We start from the raw sequence: 21,755 nt of genomic DNA, 5'->3' as shown, positions 1-21,755 counted from the left end.
GGCAGCCGGGGCCCTCCTGGGCTGTGACTCCGGCGGTGGTCTCCTGACCAGTGACGATACTTGGGCCCTCCTGGGCTGTGACTCTGGCGGTGGTCTCTGGACCAGTGACAACGGTGCTGGCGGTTGTGTCTGGACCGCCGGAAATGATGTCGCACTTCTCCGCCGTGACACTCACAACAGGCTGGGCAGACTTCCTCTGGACCTTCCCTACCTCTGGTGGAGTCACAGCTGACTCTCCAGTCCCCTTCGAACCCATGTGAGTTGTTGTACCAGGAGTCTTAACACGGTCCCGTCGTCCACTCTCCAATTTTAGAGCCTTTACAGGGGGTGGGCTGCCAGTGCCTTGGCTCCGGGTCCTACTGCCTGCCCTAGTGGCCGGTGCACTCCACAAGCCTTGAACACGCACCACTGATATTGGAGGCTTTTTGGCTGAGGCGCTACGACGGGACTGATGAATTGGAGGGGTGGGGAGGTGGCAAAAAGGTCAATTTTACACAGGGACAGTTTCTGACGAACACTGGGATGGGTAGCTGGAGGGGGTCTGGGAGTGGAGGAAGAGGAGGTGGTTGTCGGAGGTGTCACTTTAGCTGTTTTGGGTGCAGGTACTGGAGGCTGTCGTGAGGTGGATGGATGTTGGGTGAGTGATTGCCGGCGTTTGTGTACTTTGGGAGGGGGCGTCGCAGACACACTGGGAGAGGACACAGGGGACGTGTAAATGGCAGTGGAGGTGGTGAGTGCAGGTGAGCGGCTTGTGGTGCTGGGTGTCCTGGTGCGATTCCTGGTGCCTGTCAATGTGGTGCATGCAGGTGTGTGTGTAGACGAGACTGGGAGGGAGGAGGGAGAAGAGGAGGAGGGGGACACATTGGAGACAGTGGATGTTGCTGTGTCTGTATGGGTGTGATGCTTGTGTGAGTGCCTGTGGGATGTGTGGTGCCTATGTTTGCTTGAGCTACTTTTGTGTGTTGACTTGCGTGCATGCTGGTCTGTAGGTGTGCTTGGGATGGGCTGGGGTACAGGGGATTGTGTCTGGGTGGAGGAAGTTGGAGGGGGGAGGCTAGACACAGGGACAATAGCTGCTATCAGTGCTGAGGCCAGAGATTGCAGGGTTCGCTGAAGGGCAGCCTGACCAGAATGAATGCCCTCCAGGAATGCATTACCGTGTTGCAACTCTCGTTCTACACCCTGGATGGCATTCACAACGGTAGACTGCCCAACAGTGAGTGACCTGAGGAGGTCAATGGCCTCCTCACTGAGGGCAGCAGGGGTGACTGGAGCAGGGCCTGAGGTGCCTGGGGCGCAGGTGATGCCCACCCTCCTGGGTGAGCAGGCACGGGGCGAACGCTGAGGGGCTACTGGGACGGCGGTGCTGGTAGGGGAGGTGGCGGCTGTACCTGTTGAAGTGGGGAGCACAGATGGTGCTGCCACCACAGGGGAGCTCCCATCGGCGGACGAGTCCGTGTCGCTGGTTGGTGATCCGGTGGCCGACGTGAAGCTCCCCTCGCCCTCCGTCCCAATGGTGCATTCAGAGTCCGTGGTGTGGCCCTCCATGGCCATGTGGGATGCAGCTCCCTCATGCTCCGGTGCCACTGTACCTCCGCCTGTTGATGCTGATGTACAAAAGGACAGGGAGAGCAGGAAAAGGGGGGGGAGACAGAAGAAAGAGAGTTTTAGTGCTTGGCATTCCGCTACCGTTGGTGGATAAGACAGACGCAGCAGCCCCCTGCATTACGCGTGCTCCTGCACTCTGCATACGCAATTTCTGTGTCATGGCCTACATGGCAATGGTGGACATCTGCGCACATGGATGCCACAGGGGCAACTATACCTCGACTTGGCACTCTGCTGAGGTGGGGTTGAGTGCCACATGGCCTACATTACGGAGGGGCCTTGCCTACCTAACTCGCCCTGGCCTAGGGACACCCACAGCCCACCTCCCCCACCCAGACCCCTCCAATGCACGCAAAGTCCGCAGAATGTGGTTGTACTCACCCCCTTGTGTCTGCTGTGATGTCCTCAAGCGCCCATCCAACTCCGGGTAGGCCACCGCCAGGATCCGGAACATCAGGGGGGTCATGGTGCGATGGGCACCCCTCCCACGTTGGGAGGCCATCCCCAGCTGAGCCTCCGCCGTCTTCTTGCTGCAGCGGCGAATGTCCTCCCATCTCTTCCGGCAGTGGGTGCCCCGTCTCTGGTGGGCCCCCAGGGTCCGGACCTCCTTGGCGATGGCACGCCAGATGTCCCTCTTCTGGTGGGCGCTGACCTACATGACATGCACAAGGGAAGAGGAACAGTCATTACCAACTGCACCGTCAATGTGAGTGGCCCCCTCCCTACTCTGGCCATGTGGCCCATTCATTCCCCTGCATTAATGTTCTATGAACTCTACCCCCTTCCCTCTTCCACCCAGCCCTCTCCACCTAGGCCTAGCCCATACAACGTGCTCCCTGTGTACTAACCTGTTGGTGTGGAGGACCGTAGAGTAGCGTCCCTTCCAGACCGAGGTCACAGCAGCACTAGCAGTGTAGGTCCTCTCCTGTCGAAGGTCGGGTATCTAGTGATTGAACAGATAGAAAATGGCGGTGACGTCCGCGGCGGTGCGCATCATCACGGCCGGCGCACCTGTTCATTGGCTCCTGGTACCCATAGGGTCCAATGTTAACCAATGCAGCATTGTGCCGCGGTCTACGACCGCCTACCGCGACGGTGTGCAACGCCAGCGCAATTACCCCACAATCCCATTGTCCCAGTTTAGAGGTCAGGCAGCCGCCATTTCAGGGGCCCACATGGCTTCATTTACTACTGCGTCACACATAGCTAGGCCTACACTCAACACACATACAGGAAGGGTTTTGTGTGTGGTGTCGTGTTCTGTGTAACTGTGGGTACATACCTGGAGGAATAATGACTGATTCGTCGCTGTTGTCCTTCGTAGGCACCGTCAGCTGGGACATGTGAGAAGATGGCGGAATCCTCCGGTGTACCGACCACTGGTGGACCTGTTGACAATGGAAGAAAGACATGTCATCGTCACCTACCGGTTTGACCGTGCCACTATCCAGGAACTATGTACCCAGTTGGAGCCAGACCTGATGTCACCGATCCGCCATCCGACTGGAATCCCCCCTGACGTGCAGGTGCTGTCAGTGCTCCATTTCCTTGCAAGTGGGTCATTTCAGACAACAGTGGCCATGGCATCAGGGATGACCCAGCCTATGTTTTCCAACGTGTTCTCCAGAGTGTTGTCTGCCCTGCTGAAACACGTAAGGAGATACATCATTTTCCCTCAGGTGGAGGATTTGCCTACAGTGAAAGGTGACTTCTATGCCCTTGGACATATCCCCAATGTCATAGGTGCCATTGGTGGGACCCATGTAGCTCTGGTCCCACCCCACAGGAGTGAACAGGTGTACAGGAAGAGTTATCATTCCATGAATGTCCAGATGGTCTGTTTGGCAGACCAGTACATCTCGCAGGTAAATGCTATGTTCCCTGGCTCTGTGCATGACGCCTACATCCTGCGGAATAGCAGCATCCCTGATATGATGGGTCAACTCCAGAGGCACCGTGTGTGGCAATTAGGGGACTCTGGTTACCCCAACCTGTCCTGGCTATTGACCCCAGTGAGAAATCCCAGGACCAGGGTAGAGGAACGGTACAATGATGCCCATGGGCGGACTAGGAGGGTGATCGAACGCACCTTCGGCCTCCTGAAGGCCAGGTTCAGGTGCCTCCATATGACAGGTGGATCCCTATTCTACTCACCAAAGAAGGTGTGCGACATCATCATCGCCTGCTCCATAATTTGGCTTTGCGACGCCAGGTGCCTTTTCTGCAGGAAGATGATCCAGATGACAGTGTTGTAGCAGCTGTGGAGTCTGTGGAGCCTGTGGACAGTGATGAGGATGAAGCTGAGGAAGAAGAAAACGACAACAGGGAGTCAGTCATACAGCAATATTTCCAGTGACACACAGGTGAGAACATATTCAGGTTTAACATTACATTAACTTTCACCCGTCTACCTCTATCCTGTTTCTCAATTTCAATCACTATTTGTTAACTGAGATGTACCCTTCCATTACGGTTTCACAGGTGTGGTAACCTACGTGTCAACTGCTTGCATCCTTCAAGGGCTTGTGATGTGTGACATAGGTATGTTAGCCTTACAATGGTACAGCCATTATGACACTGTCATTGATAATACAAATGACCAAATCATAGACTGACTCCAGATTGTTTTGTGTTTCAAGGGTGTTTATTTAAGTGCTCAAAAAATGAAGGGGGGGTTGTAAAATGGTGATGGGGGATGGTGGAGGAATGTCCATGGCAGAGTCCAGTCTATTAGTCTCACAGGTGCACTGCCCATCTGGGCATAGGAAGTGGAGCTGGGGCAGTTCGAATATGGACAGGGTAACAAAGTGGGACAGTGGGAGGACAATCAGGGTGGTCTCATTTTCTGGCGGGGTCTTGCCATCTTGCTCTGTCCTGTTCCTGGATCTCATGGACTGCTTGCGTGGTTGTTGTCCGTCTGCAGGGGGTGGGGTGCTGGTGTGGTGGTCCTGTGGCGGGGCGTCCTGTCCACTAGCGCCGGCGGAGGTGGAGGGCAGTTCATCGTCGTGGCTAGTGTCAGGGGCCCCTTGGAGTGCCACAGTGTCCCTCAAGGTCTGCTGTATGTACTTCAGCACTCCTACAATGGTGCCCAGGGCGGAGCTGATGGTCCTGAGCTCCTCCCTGAACCCCAAATACTGCACCTCCTGCAGGCGCAGGGTCTCCTGCAACTTGTCCAGGACCTTGGCCATCGTCTCCTGGGAGTGGTGGTATGCTCCCATGATGGAGGATAGGGCCTCATGGAGAGTGGGTTCCCTTGGCCTGTCCGCCCCCTGTCGCACAGCAGCCCTCCCAGTTGCCCTGTGTTCCTGTGCCTCCGTCCCGTGGACCGTGTGCCCACTACCACTGCCCACAGGTCCCTGTTGTTGTTGGGGTGGTGGGTTACCCTGGGTGCCCTATAGTGGTGGACACACCGCTGATTGACTTGTCCTGGGTAGGGAGGTTTGGGCCCGCTGGGTGGGTGCTGTGCTGGTGTTACCAGAGGGTGGAAGGTCGGTGTTCGGCTGTGCCTGTGCAAGGGGAACCGACTGTCCTGAGGCCCACGATGGCCCAGACTGGTCATCAAGATCCAGTAGGGCAGAGCTGCTATCGTCACTGTGGGCCTCTTCTGGGGGTGGAGTGGTGTTGTCTGGACCCTCTGGTGTGGTGACGGTCCTTCGGGTTCCTGCAGGGGCATAAGAGCATGATTATTGCATGTGTGTGTGTAATGGTGTGCAATGGGTGGGTGTTTGTGTACCCCAGTGCAAGCATTCCTGTGTGTGGGTTTGTGTGATGATGGTTGGGGGGGGTGTTCTGGGTATATGCAGTGGGCATGCTTTAGTGAGGGGTGTCCATGCTTAGTTGTGTCATGCAGGGCTTGGTGTTGGGATGGGTGGTTGGTGTCATGGGTACATTAGTGAGGAGTTCTAGTGATAGGGGAGGGGGTGAGGGAGGGGGTGTGTGAGAGCATGCAGGTAGAATGGGGGATCTGATAGTTAAGATTTGACTTACCAGTGTCCCATACTCCACCGACTCCTCCGAGGCCCTCAGGATGCAAGATGGTCAAGACTTTCTCCTCCCATGTTGTTAGTTGTGGGGGAGGAGGTGGGGCTCCGCCGCCAGTCCGCTGCACCACGATGTTGTGCCTGGAGACCGTTGAACGCACCTTCCCCCGTAGGTCGTTCCACCTCTTCCTGATGTCCTCCCTATTTCTTGGGTGCTGTCCCACGGCGTTGACCCTGTCCACTATTCTGCGCCATAACTCCATCTTCTTGGCTATTGATGTGTGCTGTACCTATGAGCCAAATAGCTGTGGCTCTACCCGGACGATTTCCTCCACCATGACCCTGAGCTCCTCCTCGGAGAAGCAGGGATGTCTTTGGCGTGCCATGGGGTGGTGTGGGTGAGGTGTGGGGTGGTGTATGTGGTGATAAGTGTGGTGAGTGTAGTGGTGTGTGGTGTTTTGTGCGTGGATGTTGTGTGGGTGATGGTGTTGTGTGCATCTGTGTGATGGGGTTGTCAATTGCTGTGCTCTCTCTCTGGCCTTCTTTCAGAATTTCTGGTCGTATGGGTTTGTGGGTGTGTGTTTTATATTGTATTGTGTGTGTGGGAGAGGTGTGTGTATGTGTATCAGGTGTGTGTATTTTGAATTGTCCAATGTGGCGGTGTTTTGTAGATGTGTGTGTATTTTGAGCGCGGCGGTGTGTACCGCCAATGGAATACCGCGGTTATAAGACCACCGCGTGGATTCGTGGGTCGTAATAGCATGGGCGTGTTTCTGTTGGCGTGGAGGTGGAGGATTTGTTTCCGCATGTTTATCACTGACCTTTGGTGTGGCGGTGTTGTGTGGGTGTCTGAATTTCGGCGGATTCCGAGATGTGTGTCATAATAGCTGTGGCGGTCTACTGCAGCAGCAGCGGTGTATTGGCGGTCTTCTGCATGGCGGTAAGCGGCTTTTACCGCCAATGTTGTAATGACCCCCTATGATTTAAAGAGTGCGGTTTGTGGGTGACAGTATGACTGGTGTTGCAGAATAGCTGTGGGTGTATGTCAAAGTGGCTGAAGGTGAGTAGCTTGATGAAATGGTGTTTGGATTGTGCTAGAATGTAGCTGATGTGCTGTGAGTATTGGGGTAGTGAATATGTACTGTAAGTGCAAAAGAGGAGTGGTGTTGCAAGTGACTAGGAATGAGAGGTGTGGTGAAAGTGGTTCTGTGAACAGACAAATTATGAGAATGGCAGGACAATCTAATCACTGTCCAAGTTATTTGAGGAATAGTGATCTGTTGTAGAGTGGGCAAGATATATTGTGCTTGTGTGATAGCGTGAGTGATTGGTGTTAAAAGTAAGTTCTGCTAACCATCTGAGTGCGAGTGATCAGTGGTGTGACACTGAGCGCAAGCTGCATGTTGGTTTTCTCAGTGGATCACCGGTGTTACATGTGGCTGAATGTGTGCTGTGTTGGGAGGTTGAGAGTGATTGGTGATGGCATGGATGAGCGTTATTGCATCTGGTATGCGTTCTTAGTGTTGCAACTGAGTGGTATATGTGAATGATGGTAAGTGAATGGTATAAGCAGATAAGTGTTGCGGGCTGTATTACTAGTTTCAAGTGGTGCCACTTAGTAATGTTGCAGGTGGCAGTTCGGTATTGTGAGAGGCCAACTGGTATGATTAGAGTCCAGTGGTATACCAAATTAATGACTGCTTGCAGGGGTGAGTTACTGTATGAATCAGTGAGATAAGTGATTAATGTTATGAGATATACAAATGTTGCAGAGGCTGGAGGCAATGAATGGTGGTCTGAGTAGTGTAAGCAGCTGAAAGTTATTATATGGTGTAAAAGGCAGCAGATAACCATGTGTGGTAAGAGATCAGGGGTATTTTGAGCAGGTGGTGTAAGTGGCTGTGTACGGGTTTAAGAGGGATATTATAATATGTCAATGTGTGTGGTTCAATGGCATAGTGAATGGCAGGCTTTGACTGCGTGCCATGCTCCAATATTATTGTAAGTAACTAGAAAACACAAAATATTTGGAGTTGAATCATACTGTGAGTAAGAGATATTATACAAAGCTGTGTGGAGAGGCAGTGGGCATGAATACTTGCAAGAGATCCTGAGTGTAGGCTGTGACAGGAACAAACCAAGTAGCACTTACCCTCCTCTATGTTGATATGAGGCACTGGTCATGTGCTGTGGCCACTTACGTTATCCAAGGTATCGCAGTCCCTGCTCTCTTGAGGCACACAGCTCTGCTCTCTGTCTTTGAATGTTGCTTTATAAGGCTCCTTTGATTTTGAAATGTAGTTTCAGCTTTGTATACAAATGTGCTGGAAGAGGAAAATACTTTAGATGGTTACAGAAGTACATTATAGGTTTTCTACAAATGAGCATTATGTACACCACATCTTGTCACAATTACTCCCCTGATTACACACACCATCCTGTCAAACGTCCCTTTCATCTCCCTCCCACCCAACCCACTCCTTTTTGCAGCTCCCTTCTACCACCCATCCCATCATCAATTGCTGTCTTTCGGTGCCCTACATGCAGCCCAGATCAGATTGCTCACTCCCCTCATGCCTTAACCTGCCCACTCCTGGTACTCAACTTCTTTTCCCTCTGGTCATGCCACCAAACCACCATGCCCTTATATCATACTTATCTCCTCCAGTCCTTCTATTCCCCCTTTCTGTGTCACCCAACACCTGCCCTGACCAGTCGTCCATTCCCTCCTTTCTCTTGCTCTGCCTTTCAAACCCCCCATTAAACATTCCAGGTTGATTCCTATTATCTATATTGTGTCACTTGAAATTTCCGTTCCATCCTATCTGATTATCTCCTTTCCACTGTCGCCCATCAACTTTCACAGTTTGTCCCTTACACTCTGCCACCTTGCTACCTCCTCAAAGCTGTGATTCATTCCGTGTATGTCCCTTATGATATGCCATTAATTCACAGCCCTGTCCTACCTCATATGCACCTGCTCCCCTCAAGTCACCCCAACACCCATTCCTTCCCTCAACTATAATTTTCTTCTACTATCACCTATCCCAGATACACTGTGTTACCTATTCTTCCAATTTCTACTGTGTCCTGTCAATTAAACTACTACTTGTACATCCCATGTCCTTACACCAGCCCTTCAGTTGCAATACCCTCCACTCCCACACCTTTTCATGAACCACACACTCTAAGATATCCATACCTGTCCCTTCAGTCACCCCCCTCTTGTCATCTGTTGTGTGGCACTGCCACACGCATTTGGCTGTCCAATCAGCCTTCTCTCTTCCATCACACACCTTCTCATTTGACATTGGAAAGATGATTCAATGAGGGAAAGTTTGTAGTCCAGTTCTGGTAGTCTTCAGGTCATAAGTCTGGATCCCCACAGTGCCAGCTTAGTCTTCCATCCTTCTAAGATTGGTAAAATGAATACCATACTCGAGTTAAAAAGTAACCTGTTATTTACACCACTTGGAAACTAACACAACTACCTCTGCCATCTATCACCAGACATAGTTATCAAATGTTAATTAAGTTATATTGTATGATGATATCTGGGTCAGAAACCACACTATCATTTCTTCTGATCAGAATTCCATGTTATGTGATATTTTTGGGCCAAGGCTGACGCAGTAGGGTTCTAGTTATTTTAACAGAATGCTATATATTGGTTTTGAAACCAGACAAACCCTCAGAAAACAATTGCTAGTATGTGTATGGAAGCTTCATTGAAGCAGATTACACATCTGTCTCTTGCTAACTTAGTAACAGTCCCTTAATGTAAGAGGGGAGAACCATGAAAGACGGGTGAGAGAAGGATATGGAGGAAGGTGGTTAAGTGGGAGGTGGATTTGACAGAGAAGGGATGGTGAGGGAGGAAGAGAAAACTGAGGAAATTAAATTGAAAGGAACATTGGGGTGGAGAAGGGAAGGAAAAAACAGACAGGTGGGAAAGGAAAAAAAGAGGACAAGGGAGTTAAAGAGGACACAGTAAAGCGAGAAATATGCATACATGTGAAATGGGAAAGAGTAAATCATTGGTGGAATAGCACAAAAGGAGAGTGGAGGGAAGGGAATGGGGGAGCAAAACAGGAGAGTGAAGAGGAAAAGCAGACTGGTAGAATCTTTGTCTCTGGTGATAGAGGTAGGTGTGTGTGTGTGTGAAACCAAGTTTGGGACTTTGCTGGGTCTGCCAGTCTAACAGTGTGTATGTGCTACATCTTCATGTCAGACAGAACGGTAAGTCAAGGGCAGCTTTTCACAATAGCTTTGCCTGTGGCAGGTATGGCAGCACTATCCCACAATTCTCAGACGCCAGAGAGACCCTTGCATATGCCATAGAACACGTTTGTGAAATATATAGGTAGCAGTGATTGTCAGAAACCTGTACTCTTTACTGTCCAAATTCGGTAGTGATACAAATGTGCACCATATCTGCAGGTTCTATCAAGTAGTAAGCTTCTCTCCTCCTGCTGCACACTAACATATACAGAAGAATGAAAAACGGGGATGCATTACTTAAATGTTGAATGCACAATAATTACCAGTTTGCTGTTGCTGTGGAGGGTCTAGCAATCGAGAACACAACTACAGGTGATGGGGACACACAGGCTGTACAGAAATGAAATGCATACATTTTTAAAGGATTAATTTTGCAGATGCCTAGATTTGGGTAGATTTGTGTGTACTCCTCCACAGCCAAGCCGTGCGCTCAACTTCGGTTGCAACTTGAAATGAAAGCCCCGTTAGTTTTCTTCACATAAACCAAAACAACAGAGGCTGCTGCAGAAAGTTGCAGAGTTTAAAACAGACTCTGCTCAGCATAGCAAAGTAACACACCCCACAATTATCATCTTACACGCATTTCGAACAAAGATCCGACCGGGCTGATTGTTGCTGTCTTTTGCATAACTTCCTTGGAGCAACAGGTGCTGGAGCAAGTCGATTTTGAGGCATACAGAAGAGAGTCAAAAGTGCTTGAAAACGTGCCATAGTTCATCTCCGTAAAACATCTCCTGTCCTAATCTTCCTTACCCTCGACGTGATTTTCTCACACGGTGACGCAGTAAGGGACGTACTTCTGTCGCCACCGGCTGTGCGTACCAAAGCGGAGGCTTTCTTTGAAGCCAGTGACAGCAGGCTTTTTCTCATTTTAGGAGTTACTTGTTTAGCGGTCCCTTGAAATAAAACACCTTTAAACTTGTGTATGGTATTTTGGTGCACAAACATGCGCTTTAAAAACCGCAAAGGTCATTGGTGAGAAGTATGCAAAATAGTAAGTTGTGTACTGTGATATTTACAGAGGCTGTTTTAGGGGAGGGTACATAAATAAATGTGTTGGGCAATTAATGTGCGCTCCAGTAGTCACAAACGGGATCAAATTGAACTGCTTTTTTTTGCTCGAAAACACATTGCATTGTGGGACTTGTATTTTCATTATTTGCATTCTTTCTTGGATTAAAAATCCCAGAATGCATAGCAACACATAGGAGCATCCTGTCCATTAAAATGTTTTTGACCTCAAGTAAATGAGCACCCAGTGTCTAAATATGTTTCTGCCTGTCTGAAAGAGCTTGAGGCTGAAAGAGACTGAGAATGACAGACTCAGAGCGACTAAGATGAGGATAAATTGAACCAAGGGTGGCACAGTGTCTGGGACTGAGAGTGACAGATTGAGAGCATATGGCAATTGAGAGGCTGGGATTGATAAAGTGAGAATAACTTGGAGGATGCCTGAGTCTTAGGCCCAGTTTTAAGAGGGCCTAGCACCTCCTTGCCCCACATTAGTGTCATTTCTTTTTACGCTAATGTGGCACAACAAGGCCAAAATTGCCGCACCAGATTTACAAAGCGGCACAATGCATGCATTGCACCACTTTGTAACCCCTTGCACCACATTATGCCTGAACTAGGCATAATGTATGCAAGGGGGCATTCCCCCGTTAGGGGGCTGAAATAATGGCGCAAAGAAATCTAAAAGATTTGCCATTTTTTTCCGCATTTGTAACGCCTGCTCAGAGCAGGCGTTAAAAGAGGGCACACCATTATTTATAATGGGCTCCTATGTCCTGTTCATGTTTATGTTTAGCGCCAAAACTTTGGCACTAACCCCGAAAAGTACATCAAGAGCATCAAAAGTTTTGACACTAGTGCCCCCTTCCCTGTGCCATGGTGCGCTGTATTTTAAATATGGCGCACATATGGTGGTGGAAGGGGGCGCTAAGGGGTGCAAGAAAAGTGACTCTGCACTGGGTGCAACACCACTTTTCTTAAATCTGCCCCTTAGATTAAGAGACTGACTAAGAACAAAATAGATTAAGCATGAGACTGAAAGAGATTCAGAGTGAGAGTGACTGAGGCTAAGAGTGCCTGGGACTGAAAATAGTATCAGGGACATCTTAAGGATTTGGGGGGCTGTGAGAAAGTAGCCTCTTTCTAGCATGGTTACCGCCACTTTTGGCCTGTTTGTGAGTGTGTGTCAGTGTGTTTTTACTGTCTCACTGGGATCCTGCTAGCCAGGACCCCAGTGCTCAATGTTTGTGGCCTATGTGTGTGTTGTCAGTAGTGCTTAACTGTGTCACTGAAGGTCTGCTAACCAGAACTTCAGTGCTTACGCTCTCTCTGCTGCCAAATTAGTCACTATAGTTTAGTGACTTCATCTACAATTTCCAATTTGCACACTGCCCCCCCCCTTATAAGTCCCTTGTATATGGTACCTAGGTACCCAGTGCATTGGGGTTCCAGGAGATCTTTAGGGGCTGCAGCATTTCTTTTGCCACCCATAAGGAGCTCAGACAAACCCTTTCACAGGACTGCCACTGCAGCCTGCATGAAATAGTGCACACACTATTTCACAGCCATTTTCACTGCACTTAAGTAACTGATAAGTCACCTATATGTCTAACCGCCATTTACTGAAGGCTAAGTGCAAAGTTACTAAGTGTGACGGCACCCTTGCACTAGCAAAGGTGCCCTCACGCTGTCCAAGGCCAAATCCCCTGACTTTGTAAGTGCGGGTATACCATTACACGCGTGCACTACATATAGGTCAATGTCTATATGTAGCTTAACAACGGTAACTACGAATATGGCCATGTAAGGTGTCTAAGATCATGGAAATTTCCCCCATTTCAAATCTGGTATTGGGGGGCCAATCCCATGCATGCTGGGGGCTCCACCATGGACTCCCAGTATTGCCAATCCAGCTTTCTGAGGCTTGCACTGCAGCTACAGCTGCTGCCACCTCACAGACAGGGTTCTGCCCTCCTGGGGTCTGAGCAGCTCAGCTCCAGGAAAGCAGAACAAAGCATTTCCTTTGGGAAGAGGGTGTTACACCCTCTCCCTTTGGAAATAGGTGTTACAGGCTTGGGAGGGGTAGCCTCCCACAGCTTCTGGAAATGCTTTGAAGGGCACAAATGGTGCCCTCCTTGCATAAGCCAGTCTACACCGGTTTAGAGACCCCTCCCCAGTCCCTGCTCTGGCGCGAAACTAGACAAAGGAAAGGAGAGTGACCATTCCCCTGTCCATCACCACCCCAGGGGTTGTGCCCAGAGCTCCTCCAGTGTGTCCCTGACGTTATCCACCTTGTTTTCCAAGGTGTGGGGACATTCTGGAGATCTCTGAGTGGCCAGTGCCAGCAGGTGATGTCAGAGAGCCCTCCTGATAGGTGCATACCTGGTTAGGTAGCCAAGCCCCCTCTCAGGGCTATTTAGGGTCTCTCCAGTGGGTTCCTCTTCAGATTCAGCTTGCAGGTTTCCTCCAGGAATCCTCTGCAACTTCTGCTTCAGCTTCTGACCATCGGATCAACCGCAGACTGCTACAGGAACCACTGTAACTGCAGCAAAGTATACAGAAAGGCTACTGTGACCCTGCAACTTCAGCTCCAGCCAGCAACTGCAACAGTTTCCAAGGTGTGCACACTCTGAGGACTCCCTGCATTCATCCTGCACCAGAAGAACTGAAGAAATCTCCTGTGGCACCTCCTAAGATGACGACCGGTTCTCTGGGATTCCTCTCCTGCCGACGAGCGTGCTCCCTGGAACACAGGTGGTGAACCCCTAAGGTCCAGCTGTCCAAATTTGGCAGAGGTAAGAGCTTGCCTTCCCGGGTTGCGACAGTACCCCTGTGCACTGCGTTATCCGTAGCTCCTGAAGCCTCTGTGCATTATTTGCAAAAATCCTTTCTGCTCAGCGTGGCCCAGGTCCCCAGCACTCCATCCTGTGATGCACAACTTGCTGAGTTGTTCTCCGGCGGCATGATACCTTCTTTTGTAGTGCTGCAGCAACTGCAATTTGCACCTTCTTTATCCCCAGACTCCTGTCGGTGCTGCCTGGTCATCTGTGGGTTCCCTCCAGTATTGGGAGCCCCCTCTGCCTCCTCAGTCTGAGTTGAGGCCCCCAGGTCCCTCCTGGGCCCAGGCAGTGCCATTTTGACGCAAACTGCGACATTGCTTGAACCAAGGCTTGTTGGACGAATCCAGCGCTGCAACTTGCCTGCAACCAACATCTCGACGTGGGACATCTCCTGCACCACGCAGGAACCCACAGCCATCTTCTTTGATGGTCTTCTGCAGACTTCCTCTAACCGGAAAATCCTTTTTTGCACCATCTTCTAGGTTGACAGGGGCTCCTGTCCTTCCTGGAATCTTCTGTGACTTCTGGACTTGGTCTCCTCTCTCCACAGGTCTTCAGGCCCAGGAATTCACCATTTGTTGCTTGCAGTCTTGCTTGGTTCTTGCAATAACTCTAATCACGACTTGTAGAGTGACCTGAGGAACTTGCAGTACTTTACTCCCATTTCCTGGGCTCTGGGGTGGGGTATTTTACTCACCTTTGTGGTTTTCTTACGCCCCTCTACACACTACACTTGCCTACGGGGGATTTCGTGATTCGCATTCCAATTTCTTAGTATATGGTTTGTGTTTCCCCTAGCATATTGCTTCCTATTGCATCCTATTGTATTTTCTACTGTTTGCACTATTCCGTGACTACTTACCTGATTTTGGTCTCTAGTGTATATATTGTGTATAATACTTACCTCCAGAAGGAGTATTACCTCTAAGATATTTTTCGCCTTGTGTCACTAAAATAAAGTACCTTTATTTTTGGTAACACTGGGTATTGTCTTTTATTGTGTATAAGTACTGTGTAACTATAGTGATATTGCAGGAGCTTCGCATGTCGCCTAGTTCAGCCTAAGCTGCTCTGCTACAGTTACCTCTAACAGCCTAAGCTGCTTGAACACTGACTACATTTCTCTAATAAGGGATAACTGGACCTGGTGTAAGTACCTAGGGTACCCACTGCAAACCAGGGCAGCCTCCTACAGGGGCCTTGAGCCAAAGGTATTTTGGAGACCCCTTTTTGAAACAGCTCTGAATTTATGATCCAGTTTCAGCTTTCATTACATATTTGGCCAGATCACTGACAGTGCACAGACATACTCGTCCAAATTCGAAATATTTCTACATCTACTATTCAGGGATAGAGACATGTTTTCAATATTGTAACAATATAATACTGCAAATGATCTCAGTGACAACCTCCTTTTTCCCATATATCATGTCATGTTTTGATCTAAAATAAATAAAAAAAAGATGGATGTTGCATGAAACAAAACCACAACATTTCTCTGCAAAATGTCTGTAAAAGGCTCACACATCACCCACATTAAAAATAAATGAAATAAATTAAAGTAAAACAATATTTAATATATTCTTTTTAAGTATTATTCAAGGGCATCATGACAAGACTCTCTGCAGAACAGAGCTGACTCTATCAGGGGGCCCTCTGAAAGGCCGGGGCCCTGGGCCAGAGCCCACTTTGCTCGTGCTTTAAAGCATGTAGGTTTCTTTTCTGATGAATACAACTCAGTGTATGTTGCTAGAAGATCCCTTTCGCCTGTGGATCCCACAGGGTCTCATCTTGTTCATAGGGTCATTTTAACCTCCTTAAGGAGTCCCTTGACCATGCCACAAATCAACAACATCGAAATTCCCCAGCAGGATGATGACCCACAGTCATCCTGTGTTGCCAAGCCATCCAACACATCAAACACTGTCTTTACCTCAACAAGATATGGATGTCGAACATATATCTGATGCTCAACCACACCAAGACAGAACTCCCACTATTGCTCAAGAACGACAAGCAACAACTAGTGGAAATCTGGCACAGTGACATGAGCATGGATGTATGTGAATCCCAACATTTGTTCAAGTCATTCAGATTTACTCTGGACACCGACTTCACCCTGAATAAACTGATCGCTAAGAAAACCAAGATGGCCAGGTCCATCTATCCATACTGAAGGAAGTGAAACCATTCTTAAGAGAAAGTGACTTCAGAAATGCTATCCCAGTTTTTGTCCTCTCACATCCAGATGGTTGTAATACCCTATTCAACACCCCCCAGATATCATACTGCCCCCAGCACCTCCTGCTGTGCATCCTGTATGCTCTAGCATTCCTCACTGAGTCCTCAAAAAATATGACCACATCGCCTTTTACCCTGATGGAATTCCATTGGTTGCCCCTTGCCAGCTTGTACCATCCTCAAAGTCAGCTGGCCAACATGCTCACCACCTCCAATGACTCTCAGCACACATGTATTCGGGACACCATCCGACTGGAGATAATGTAGTTAAAAAAGAAAAAAACAATGCTGCAGGCCTGCTACATTTGTCCACTCATTATCTAGAATGACATCCCAAGCGCCATCAGGACCACCCCAACCATGCTTCAGTTTTGGAGACAGCTGAAGACACACCTCTTTGAAGAACACTACATCATGGCAATAACAGTCCACCTCTACTGCCACAAGACAGCTTTTCCTCCACTACAGTCTTTTGTCTGTATTCTTGCCTATGCTCCTGTACAGTGCTCCTCTATCTTTTGGCCAGGTTCGTGCTATATAAGCTTCATATATATATACTAGGCCTGCGAGAAATTTGTATTACAGCGACATCATTCACTTAATTTTGGGAATTATGTGTTATGCTTGCAACACAAAATTTCACCTACAATTGATAAATTGGAATCAAATTATAACATTTTGAACATTTTATCACAATATACATTGTTAATAGCAGCTATTATAAATAGAAATTATGTAAATTGTGTTAAAGAAAATAAAATAAAAAACTATTTACCTATGACTATTCTCATATAGTCTTATGAACACACTGTATTTCAGTTTACAGTTAAAGAAAAGTGATTTAATACCTATATAGTGCTCACTAAGTGGTAATCAGCAAAAAAAACTAAAATCATAGAGAAAGTTGGACCTTTCCGCCCAAAAATGAAACCAACCAGTGGGCATATTCTTGGGGTAATCAGCAAATCTGTCTCAAAACATCAGGGGCAGTTTCATCACGTTAAGAATAAATTATGCTTGTGGAATCATCAGATGTTTATTTGCAAATTACCCCCAAATCATCAAGAACAACTGGATCTGATGAAGTGATCAGATACTCAGTTTTAAATAATCCTAAAATCTGTGGGAATAGTCACACCTTGTGAAGTAGTCAGATACTCATTTTTAAATCATCCTGAAGTCATCAGGAATAGTCACACCTTGTGAAGTAATCAGATACTCATTCTTAAATCACCCTGAAGTCATCAGGAATAGTCACACCTTGTGAAGTAATTGGATACTTGTTTTTAGATCATCCTGAAGTCATCAGGTATAGTCACACCTTGTGAAGTCATCAGATACTCATTTTCAAGTCATCCACAAATCATCCAGCACAAGTTTCTAAACTTTGCTGATGACTTCCAGAGCTTGATGATGTCTGATGATGTGAAAATGGCTTCTACAGTAGTGAGATGATCATCTGATAACTCTGGGATGGCTTCTAAAGTAATCCTGTTTGACATGGAGCAGGTGGGTCCCTTGCGCGCTGCGGTACTGGATTCAAGCTAGCCTGGATGATGAGGGAGAACCTGGCCTGGCAGTTCGGGTTGGACTGTTTCCATGGGGAGCAGGGCCAAGACTGATTTGCATACGGGTGGGTCGAAACTGGGGTGACATGGCAAGCAGAATATCGTGGATTAAACCCCAGTCTGTGACTGGGGGTAAGTGTTTGAAAAGTTTCAACACTCCGGAGAGGGCCGGCCAAACATACATGAGCTCTGAGCGGGAGTGCTGAGCACTCCCCCTCACACTTGTCACCCCCATGGCCCCATCCCTTTTTCCCAAAAAACGATCATAAATATAGTGTATGATCGTTTTTGGGGGAAAAGGTTTGCAGTTGCCGCTGCTGGCCGCACCGCGACGCTCTTTCACCCCTACGGAGGAGCCGCCCCTGGTCCAGTGAATTGTTCTGTAACATCTGTGGAGAGGCCAGGGATTGGATGTGCACGAATTTTTAACACAATCTTGACCCACGGATGGGCACTGTGAAAAAAATGGCTGTGCCTTCAGCCTTTGCTTCTGAAAGGTGTGCCCTTGTAAACACCCACTTGAAATCACCCAAATAGTTCACATTAATGTCTGTGTAAGTAATGATAACCCTGTGCCATTCCCAAAACTCATTCTTTATTAAAGACGGAAGCGCAACCTTGCTGGGGCAGAATCAGTCCTCCCTTTGTTAATGCTCTGAGGGCGGGGGATTGAGAGGGGGATGTTGGAAATATCTCCATACCGGGTGCCAGACAGGATGTGAATTCCCATACTAGGCGAGAAAGAGAGAGAGTAAAGGGGGTTGGGGCGGTTGTAGTAAAAACCAAAAAAAATTCAAATAGGAGTTTATTTTTTGCAGTTTTACAAAGCGCGCACTTTGGCAAAGACTTATTAGTCAGAGAGAGAGAGAGATAAAGTGGTGTGCCCCGAGTCACACAGGATGCTAAGGCCGACGGGGGACTCGAACCTGTTTCCAGTGTCGGCAGCTCTGCTCTGACAGTTAGGTCACACTTCTCACATTTTCTGGGGTGTAACCGAGTCAGTGGTAACCATGTGAGCGGCCTCCGAAGGATTACAGGTGAGCTGGGTCTCGCACCCGTGACCCGCGGGTGGCAGGGAGCAGAGCCTGTGGTACTCACCGGTCCCGGGCTTTGACTCGTCCTTGGCACCGTTTTCCAGAGCGGGCAGGAGCCCCTCGTCGGACCCGCGGTCCCCGTGGCTCCGGGTGGACTCCGCCGCTGGCGTGGACTTCTCTCCCTTACCCATGGCCAGGCGGCTCCCGGGCGCTCCTCTGTCGCACGGAGGTTGGACGGATACAAATGTTTGTGAGAATACTTGTCCCTGACGCCCTTTGTAGCGTCCCGCAGGGAGGGCTGTGCCTGGAAACGAAACTTAAGCCGAGGACTCCTGCAATAACAGGCTCGTGCCAAGCCAAGGCGGTACCGGTGTTTTCCACTTCTACCATCATCAACACAGAAACTTGGTGCAGGGGGTGACGAGAGACTAGAATATTTGTGACTTATTGTGTTGTATTTTCTTTTTCTTGTGTGTTGTTTGTGCTCATGTGTTTGTGTGCTTCATTTTGGCTTTGTGCTGAGCTCTCCTGTGGTTGTTGACTCATGAACGTAAGAAGTGTGGGGGACGCGGGGGATGTACCCCTCCAGATTTTGGAGTGTGGGGGACACGGGGAGGGGGGGACAAGGAGACTTTATAATTTCCCCTTTTCCTTCTGTTATTCGCAGGGCCATTAGCCCGCAGAAGCGCTACAGACTGGCCCTGCCTGATGATTGCTGTCTCCATCCTGCCATGCTCAGCCCCTCACCTGCCGCTGGAAGACGAGCCCTTCAGGGCACATCAGGACCATCATCAGAGGGAACAGAGTCCCACTCAGCCTGACTCCTGCAGGCTAGAAAGGAGACTGTGAACTACAGTATTTGCAGGGCACAGGTTGGGGGTACACTCTGTCTACCCTGCCAAGAAGTTTGGCCACAGTAAAATATGGCGAATTTGTCCTGATGTAGTGGGACATTTTCAATAGCGCCTGCACACACTTTCAGAAGCACTTTTATTCCTTCTGGGCAGCATGGGAGAGGGCTTTCTGATTTAAAATTCCTGTTGGCCCAGGACAAAGGCCGAAATTAAGGGGCCATCAGCCCTCCTTTTTAAGTCGAGCATTCAAGACCTCTTGTATATATACGTTAGTATATACTTCTATACTTCTTTGCAGAGTCTCTGCTTTTTCATTGGTTTGTTTCAGTGTCCTTAAAAAAAATCCTTGCTTGCTAGTGGTCAATCCTTGCTCTTTGTCCCACCTTTTCCACAGTTGTACACTCCACTGGAGCATGGCCCTAGTACTTGTACCCTTCCACTTGTGCCTATGTAGCATGTGCTTAGGGATTACTTTTTTCAAAGGCTATTAGCATTTGACCAGAGCGCTGGATGTTTCATTGGCTCCAGTCTGTTTCTGTTAACAGGGCTCTAGTCTATTACTTATTTTCATCTGCAGTCAAGTGTGACTTTTTTTTTATTGCATTCCTTACTCTCCCTCACGCATTTTCTGTTCTTGCATTGCAAATGCTTGTTCCTTTTGTCTGTCTCTGCGAGCTCACGGCTGCGCTTTGAGCCGGCCACTTATGTCAACTGTTTTACTTTTTTTTTCCAGTTTGTGTGGCAAGAAAACGCTAACAGCTCTAACTTCAGCGAACGCGAGACCCATTGCAGTTCAAATGCTTGTTTTCTTAGCTTCCTTTGCAGACAAAGGCCCTCATTCTGATTCTGGCGGGCGGCGGAGGCCGCCCGCCAGAATTCAGCCCTCCATAATACCGCTCCGCGGTCAAAAGACCGCGGAGGGTATTATGAGTTTTTCCCTGGGCTGGCGGGCGGTCTCCAAAAGACCGCCCGCCAGCCCAGGGAAAAACTCCCTTCCCACCATGAAGCCGGCTCGTAATCGAGCCGGCGGTGTGGGAAGGTGCGACGGGTGCTACTGCACCCGTCGCGTATTTCACTGTCTGCGTAGCGGGGCCCTCTTACGGGGGCCCCTGCAGTGCCCATGCCATTGGCATGGGCACTGCAGGGGCCCCCAGGGGCCCCACGACAATCCTTACCGCCATCCTGTTCCTGGCGGGCGAGCCGCCAGGAACAGGATGGCGGTAAGGATTGTCAGAATCCCCTCGGCGGCGCAGCGAGCTGCGCCGCCTTGGAGGATTCTTAGGGGCAGTGGAAAACCGGCGGGAGACCGCCGGTTTTCCCTTTCTGACCGCGGCCAAAGCGCCGCGGTCAGAATGACCAAGGGAGCACCGCCGGCCTGTCGGCGGTGCTCCCGCCCCCGTTGGCCCTGGCGGTTCTCTACCGCCAGGGTCATAATGAGGCACAAAGTGTTCCCAGCCAGGCAGTCAGTGGCTTCGTATCAACATAGCATGTCTGTACACATCCTCAGCTTGAAATCCTCCTCATCCGCTTCTGCTCTTTACTCCCAACCATCTCCCCACGGCAAAATCTCTCACAAGAATCTCATATGACTCCCGCCCCTCCTCCTCAGGGACCAGTTCTAACTAAACAGCAGTTAAACTCCATCTAGAAGCTTTTAGTGCTACTGCCCCCTGGGTGCCAACCACAGACCAAGAAGACGTCTTGCTTGATGGAGCCATCAACATTTCAAAGATATTTCATCTTAACAACCAGCAGTATTACCACCATGTCTTTCAGAGCCTGTATGTACAATAGTAACTTTGCTCAATTGTTTAAAGGCAAAGAAGCAGTGAGGCCGGAATCTTTCATAGGTTCTCGAATTTCTATTGCCTCATATAAGATGTTCATTTTGAAGTTTACAAAACATTTTGAATTACTTGTTTCTAATGGAAAGAGCAGCAAACAAGCTGCGAAAATATGTAAGAATCTGGGAGAATGCTGGGCTTGCATTTGGAGGGAGGTTCTTGCCAGCACCACAGTAACATACAGAAGACAACACCTTAGGGAACAAAATGTTAAGTAGCTGCCACTCACCTGGAAATACATCTAATGCACTTCAGAAGAAAGCTATTTAAACACAACTATGAAGAACATGTGTCTGTTTAAATACACTATTTAAGTTCTTTAGCTTTATTTTACAATTAGATGAATTTAAGTGTGAAATGATCAATAACATTATGCCACTATAAGGTGCAGAGTCAGAGAACATCCAGACATATTTAACTTTAGTTTCATATTTAAAGTGTCTTTCATTCCTGTCCAGTCTGTACCTGTGTTTTACCAAATACTGCCAGTTTAT

The 21,755-nt window shown here is 48.8% G+C and overlaps 1 protein-coding gene across 1 annotated transcript in view; it reads right to left on the bottom strand.

Moving 5' to 3' along the window:
* LOC138303638 (C-type lectin domain family 2 member D-like) overlaps window positions 1-18,868 on the bottom strand; it is a 65,111-nt gene extending 46,243 nt beyond the window's left edge. Inside the window, exon 1 of the mRNA XM_069242935.1 lies at window positions 18,628-18,868. Within this exon, the coding sequence (XP_069099036.1) occupies window positions 18,628-18,754 (127 nt within the window). The 5' untranslated portion in view covers window positions 18,755-18,868. The remainder of the gene's footprint in view (window positions 1-18,627) is intronic.
* Between the last annotated feature and the right edge of the window lie 2,887 nt (window positions 18,869-21,755).

This window comes from Pleurodeles waltl, chromosome 7, assembly GCF_031143425.1.
Source record: "Pleurodeles waltl isolate 20211129_DDA chromosome 7, aPleWal1.hap1.20221129, whole genome shotgun sequence".
Taxonomy (NCBI): domain Eukaryota; kingdom Metazoa; phylum Chordata; class Amphibia; order Caudata; family Salamandridae; genus Pleurodeles; species Pleurodeles waltl.
This window is presented reverse-complemented; position numbering and strand designations above follow the sequence as displayed.